This window comes from Chlorella variabilis (genome assembly GCF_000147415.1).
Source record: "Chlorella variabilis unplaced genomic scaffold CHLNCscaffold_21, whole genome shotgun sequence".
Classification (NCBI taxonomy): domain Eukaryota; kingdom Viridiplantae; phylum Chlorophyta; class Trebouxiophyceae; order Chlorellales; family Chlorellaceae; genus Chlorella; species Chlorella variabilis.
In genome coordinates, this window is record NW_005435067.1 from 77303 (window position 1) to 83267 (window position 5965).

At 72.5% G+C, this 5965-nt stretch overlaps 2 protein-coding genes across 2 annotated transcripts in view; one reads left to right on the forward strand and one right to left on the reverse strand.

The window, feature by feature from the left end:
* Positions 1 to 164: 164 nt before the first annotated feature.
* CHLNCDRAFT_54272 (hypothetical protein) lies at positions 165 to 3876 on the reverse strand (the record flags this gene model as incomplete). Its single annotated transcript, XM_005844686.1, has 9 exons — positions 165 to 374; positions 571 to 812; positions 971 to 1708; positions 1931 to 2028; positions 2351 to 2560; positions 2749 to 2841; positions 3090 to 3270; positions 3518 to 3636; positions 3836 to 3876. The coding sequence occupies 9 exons, from the start codon at positions 3874 to 3876 to the stop codon at positions 165 to 167; spliced, it is 1932 nt and encodes a 643-aa protein (XP_005844748.1).
* Positions 3877 to 4510: 634 nt separating this feature from the next.
* The window catches only part of CHLNCDRAFT_138537 (hypothetical protein), a gene marked incomplete at both ends in the record, with an annotated part of 4560 nt that continues 3105 nt past the window's right edge, over positions 4511 to 5965 (forward strand). The window contains 3 exons of the mRNA XM_005844596.1: positions 4511 to 5287; positions 5591 to 5696; positions 5930 to 5957. Coding sequence (XP_005844658.1) covers positions 4511 to 5287; positions 5591 to 5696; positions 5930 to 5957 — 911 coding nt within the window. The remainder of the gene's footprint in view (positions 5288 to 5590; positions 5697 to 5929; positions 5958 to 5965) is intronic.

A 5965-nucleotide genomic window follows, 5' to 3' on the forward strand; every position in this document is an offset into this window, starting at 1 on the left:
CTCCAGCTGCTGCCGCGCCGCCAGCAGCTGGTCTGCCGCGATGCTGAGCTGCTGGTGGAAGATGTGCTTCATCTCCTGCAGCCAGGGTGGAAAGCAGAGGCGGACATGCAGCCAGGTGGAAAGGCGGCGGCAGGCAGGCCAGGGCTTGCCAGGGTGCCCACGTGTCACCGGGGCCAGGCGGCGCAGGTGATAGCGACCACCAGGTAGGGGTGCGCTGCGAGGTGCAGCGGCATGCTGCCACCCTGCCTAGCAGTGCAGGCAGCCGCCTGCGGTACAGCTGCGGTGCGGCGGTACCGTACCTTCACGTCCAGCTCCAGCTGCTCGATGCGCTCATTCCGCTCCCCCAGCAGTTCCAGCATGAGCGACAGCCGCGCCTGCGGGGCGGAAGAAAGAAAGAGAAAGCGAGATGGTGATCCAGGGAGGGGGAATGCGGGATCAGGCCCAGGGCATCTGCCGTTCAGCACAGCACAGGTGGAGGTGCGGCAGCAGGAGCGCAGGCGCCGCCCGCTGTCCGCCGCCGCTCGCCTCGGCGTCTCGCAGCTGGCGTCGCAGTGCGGCGCAGCGCGCCACGTCGCCGGCCGCCGCCTCCGCGCGCTGCAGCGCCGCCAGCAGCTGCTGGCTGGCCGCCTCGCGCTGCTGCTCCGCGGCCGACAGCTGCTGCTCCAGCGCCGCCACCCGGGCGTCAGATGCCGAGGTGCTGACCGGCAGGTGCGGGCGGGGCGAGAGCGCCGCCGCCTCGGCCGCCAGGCTGCTGCTGCTTGGGGACAGTGCTGTCATGGAGCGCACGAGAACCTCCATCTCATCCTCCTCATCTGCCAGGCGGCGGTGGTGGTGGCGGAGGTGCAGGCGGCGGCGGCGGCGGGGCAGGGGCAAGGGTGGGCGGGTGAAGATAAGCTCAGGGGCTTGGGAGCGGGGCAGGCAGGGAGAGCCCCTGGCAGCGCAGCCAATCACGCGAGCCCAGGCCACCCACCAGAGGAGGGACGGTCGGTGGTGCCGTTGGCGGCGGCCGCCTCGCGGACGTTCACCGCCGAAAGCCACTTGCCGGCGCCGCCAACCTGCTGCCCCTGCTGCTGCTGCTGCTGCCCCTGCTGCCCCTGCTGCTGCGTGGCAGACGCGCCCTGCGCCGCGCGCCCCGCACCACCCGCCGCCGCCGCCGCCGCGCTGGCGGCTGCCGCGGCGGCGGCCACGCCCCGCAGCTCCTCCTGCGCGTCCCACAGCTGCTCCTGCAGCGATTGCACCTCGCCCCGCTGCTCCGCCAGCTGCTCTGCAGCCGAGGCGGCGGCAGCCTCTGCCGCCTGCCGCAGCGCCACCAAGTCGCGTTCCAGCTGCTCGCAGCGCCGCCGGTCCTCGCCCTGCCGCTGCTCCGCGTCCGCCGCCGCGCTCCGCGCGGCGGCGGCCGCCTGCCCGGCCGCCTGCCCGGCCGCCTCGGCCGCCGCGTACCGCTCCTCGGCGCGTCGCAGCGCCTCGGCGCCTGCCGCCTGCTGCTGCGCGGTCGCCCGCAGCTGCAGGCGCAGCTGCGCCTCGGTTTCGCGCGCCGCCGCCTGCGCCGCGGCCGCCGCGGCAGCCATCGACTCTATCTGGCGAAGCAGTGGGCGCGTGGCGTCGCCCGCGCCGCTCTGCAGCGCCTGAGCAGCGCCCTCCGCCTGCCGCAGCCGCTGCTCCAGGTCAGCAGCCTCTCCCCGTAGCTCCACCTCTCGGTCCGCCCAGTCTGCAGCAGGGTGGGAGCGAGCGGGGGTGGAAAGTATGCGGGTGGGTGGCTGGCTGGGTGTGGCAAGCAGGCAGGCAGGCAGGCAGGCAGGCAGGCAGGCAGGCAGGCAGGCAGGCAGGCAGGCAGGCAGGGCACAGAGATTCAGGCGGCGGCTCGGCGGCGCCCCTCGCCCACCACCCAACCCTTCCCACCCACGCACACACTGCCACCGGGGCGCCCCACCTGCCGCCGCCCGCTCAAACCGGATGTTTGTCTCGGCCAGCGCCGCCCGTAGCTCCGCCTCCCTTTCAATGGTAGCCGTCAGAGCCTCCTCGCTCTCCCTGCACCAGGCAGGGCAGGGCAGGGCAGGCAGGGGAGGCAGGAGGGCAGTCTCGTGAGTGGCGCGGGGCGGCGGCAGGGGGCTGGGGGCTGGGCAGGGCTCCGGCCGGCCACCTCAGCAAGCAGCGGGAGACGCCGCGGGGATGCCCTGCTCGCTCCACCACCCCACACACCCTCCACCACTCTTCTCCTTCACAACAACAACACACACAATAAACTCCTCCCCACACAGGCATCAGTACCAGCGGCATCACCGCCACAGACACATGCCCCGGGCACAGCGCCAGGCCTGCACACACACACACCGCCCTCCAGCCAGCTCACCGCGCCGACTCCTGTTCGGTGCGCTCCTTGGCGGCGGCCGCCACCTGGCGCACCGCCGCCAGCGCCGCCGCCGCCTCCATCCGCACCCGCCGCACCTCCTCCTCCATCTCCTCCTGCCGGCTGGCCAGCTGCTGCTCGGCGCGCTCGGCGCGCTCGCTGGCGGCCGCCAGCTGCGTTTCGAGCTTGGCGATGCGCCCGCCCAGCTTCTCCCTGCGGGCGGGAGGAGGAAAGCGGGGAGCCAGCCCCGCAGGCGCCTGAGGATCGCAGGGCGGGCAGTGCCGGATGCAGCCACGGCTGAGCTTGCCGAGGCGGGCAGGCAGGCAGCGCACACGCATAGAGCATGCATACATGCAGGCAGGTAGGCAGGCGTCCCCAGGAAAGAAAGGCGCGCCGCCTACCTGTCGGCCTCGGCGTCCCGCAGCTGGGCCCGCACCCGCCGCGCAGCTGCCTCCAGCTCTCCATTCTTGCGGGACAGCTTCTCGCCCTCCACCCTGCGCGGCGCCGCGGCAGGGGCGGCGCCGGCCGTCGGCCCACCCCCGCGGTACTGGCTGGCAGCCGCCGCTACCGCCCGCGCAACCCCCGGCCCACAGTACCACTGCCGTACACCAGGCAGCCGCCGCCCAGCCCCGCCCACGCAGCAAGCAGTGCCCGCTGCACCTGCCGCCCGGCCGCCGCACACCCGGCACCCAGAATCTCCACCCCACACACACGCGGCCTGCCGCCTCTCCACCCGGCTCACTGCAGCTGCTGGATGTGCTCTTCCCGCTCCGCCAGCCGGGACTCGCTGGCGCCGCTGCCCTGGCTGGCCACCGCCAGCTGCGCCCTCAGAAGCTCCTTGTCATCAGAGAGCTGGGCAATGGTGCGGTCAGCGGCGCCCAGCCGCCGTGCAAACTCCTCCTGAAGCTCCGCCACCTCCGCCTCTGCAGGGTGGTGGTGGTGGTGGGGTGGGGGTGGGGGAGCTAAGGTGAAGGCGGCTACGGTACAGGCGTGTATGGCGAGGCGATGGTTTGGATGGCGGGTGGTGGGGTTGGGCACCGTGTGGCGACGGCGGCAGCGATCAGAACAGCGTGGGGCAGCCGGCAGCTGCAGCCCAGCCACGCGGTACGGCCCATGCTGCGCCTGCTGCCGGCCCGGCGGCAGCTCGGCGGCGGGCCCGCGGCGTCGCACCCGTGGCGGTGGTGGGTGCCGCCGCCGCCTTCAGCTGCCGCCGCAGGTCCTCGTTCTCGCTCTGCAGGGCGCTGTTGATGGCGGTCAACGTGGCCAGCTTGCCCTCATACGACTTGACCCTGCAGGGGAGGAGAGGGGTGCGGGGCAAGGGGGGAGGAGGCGTGGCGAGGCAGCGAGCGGCGCGGGTGGCGGGCGCGGGCGCTGCCGGCGTTGTGGCACTTGCAGCGCGGTGCGGAGCGTTCATCGCGGCATCCAAGCCACCCCCGCCCCGTTGGAGCAGGTTCACAGCGAAAATTACTGAGCAGGGAGGCAACGCACTTGCTCGCCAGCTCCTTCCTGAGCTTCTCCAGCTCCGCCATCCTGCCCCGGGTGGTCACGGGGGCACTCCCAGACGCGATATTCGAGGGAGAGGGCGGCAAGGGGCCAGGGGAGGGCGGGGGAAGCAGATCTCTTGGCAGACGGGGTGTGCAGCGCTGGCCGCCGGCTCCGATGAGCCGATCGCTCCTGGGAACAGATCCCAGTATCGCAGAGGTAAGTGGGGTCTGCCCTTTCAACGCACCCTTTCAACGCTCCAGCCTGGCAGCCGGAGACATTTTAGCTGAGACTCGCTGCTGACCCCAGGCAAATTGCATCATGAGCGGGGAACGGGCTTCATTGAATCTAGCCAGCTCTAGGGAGGACCTGGCTAATGTGTGGGACAGCAACGACACGCCCCTGCAGCAGAACGCCCCGCTCTCTGCCCCCGCACCATTTGGAATACACACCAAGGGTGAGGAGCTCAACCAGAGGCCAGCAGCCATCTTGGGACCAGTTGGGGGAGCCAAGTTTGCTGGCGGTGCTGTTTATCGCATATTCGCAGCGCCCATGCCGCTCCAGCTGTTTAGGGACGGCTGCCGGGCCTTTTGCACATCGCTGGGCACTTGCACCAGCCAACTGTGCACCCTCTGCCACCTACCGCCGCCACCGCTTCCCCTCGCCGCGCTGCCCACCCAAATGGCCGCCTCTCCAGCTCAGCCAGCCCTGTGGCAGCGCCTGCTGCCGCCCTGGGGCACCCCTGCCAGGTCCCAGGCCGGCAGCAGGAGCAGCCGGGGCGGGGCGCCGGCCGTGGCTCTCACCGCCGCCACGTGTGCCGCCGCCCCGCTGCTGCCAGGCATCCCCGAAGACCGCCCCAGCCGGCGCAAGCGCCTCTTCTGCTTCGGCTTGCTAGCATCCCTGGTGGTGGGGGTGGGGGTGGCCAGCGTGGTGCTGGGCAGCCAGCACAACAGCAGCGCCGCGGTCGCAAGCAGCGACAGCGCGGCCGCTGCCGGCGCGGCCGCCGCCGGCGACCAAGGCGGCGGCACCAGCAGCGGCGGCACCAGCAGCGGCAGCAGCACGGAGCAGAGCGGCGGCGGAGGAGGCGAGGGCGAGGAGGCAGGCGGCGAAGGAAGCGGCGGCCAGGGCGGCGAGCAGGAGGGCAGCACCGAGAGCGAGGGCGGGATTGACGAGGGTGGCGACGATGGCGGCGGCGGCGGGCAGGAAGCCGCGGCGCCGGCCGCCAGCGAGCAGGGCCTCGCCGAGGGCGGCGGCGTGCCCGCTCCCACCACCGAATGGGCTGGCGCCAGCCCGTGGGATGGCTCCGGCAGCGACGCCTGGGACAGCGGCGAGGAGGAGGAGGAGGGCAAGGGGGAGGCGCCAGCCACAGAGAAAGGGGAGGGAGAGGCCGGAGCGGCACCCAGCGAAGAGGGCAGCACGGCGGGCGGCAAAGCGGGCTACACCCTCCGCTTCCTGGCGGTGAGCACTGCCCTGCAGGCCTGCGGCTGCGCTGCGCTGCTTGCCTGAGGAGGGCAGGCAGGCAGGCGTGCTGGCGGCTGCAGGAGAGCGCTCAGGGCCCCAAAAAGCAGGGGCCTGCAGGGAGGGGAAAGGCAGGGGCCGGCCCCGGTTCAGCCGGCGGGCAGGCGAGCACGGCCCCGCCAGCCAGCCAGCCAGCCAACCGGCGCCCCAGCCCTGCGGCCAGCCAGGCAGGCACCTGGGCCCATCCCCAGCAAATTGTCGCTGCCCTGATACCCTAAAACCCTAAAACCCTGAAACCCGCAGGTCGGCGACTGGGGGCGCCAGGGCGGCTCCAACCAGAGTGAGGTGGCGGAGTTGATGGGGAGGGTGGCGGCCGCCGACCCTCCAGCCCAGTTTGTGATCAGCACAGGTCCGTGGGGCCGCGCCTGCAGCGCGCAGGCTAGATAGCCAGCCGGCCGTTTGCTGGGCAGGCACGCAGGCAGGGCACGGCAGGCGGTCGGCCGCGCGTCCCCTGCACCAGCTCCTGTTGCTGCGTGGCGCACGGGACCCCTCCGCGGCGCTTCCCCAGCTGACTGCCGCTCCGGCTGGCTGGCCGGCCCTGCCACCTCTCTGTCACCCCCTGCCTCCCGCACCGCACCGCAGGCGACAACTTTTACGAGCACGGCCTGCAGTCCGGTG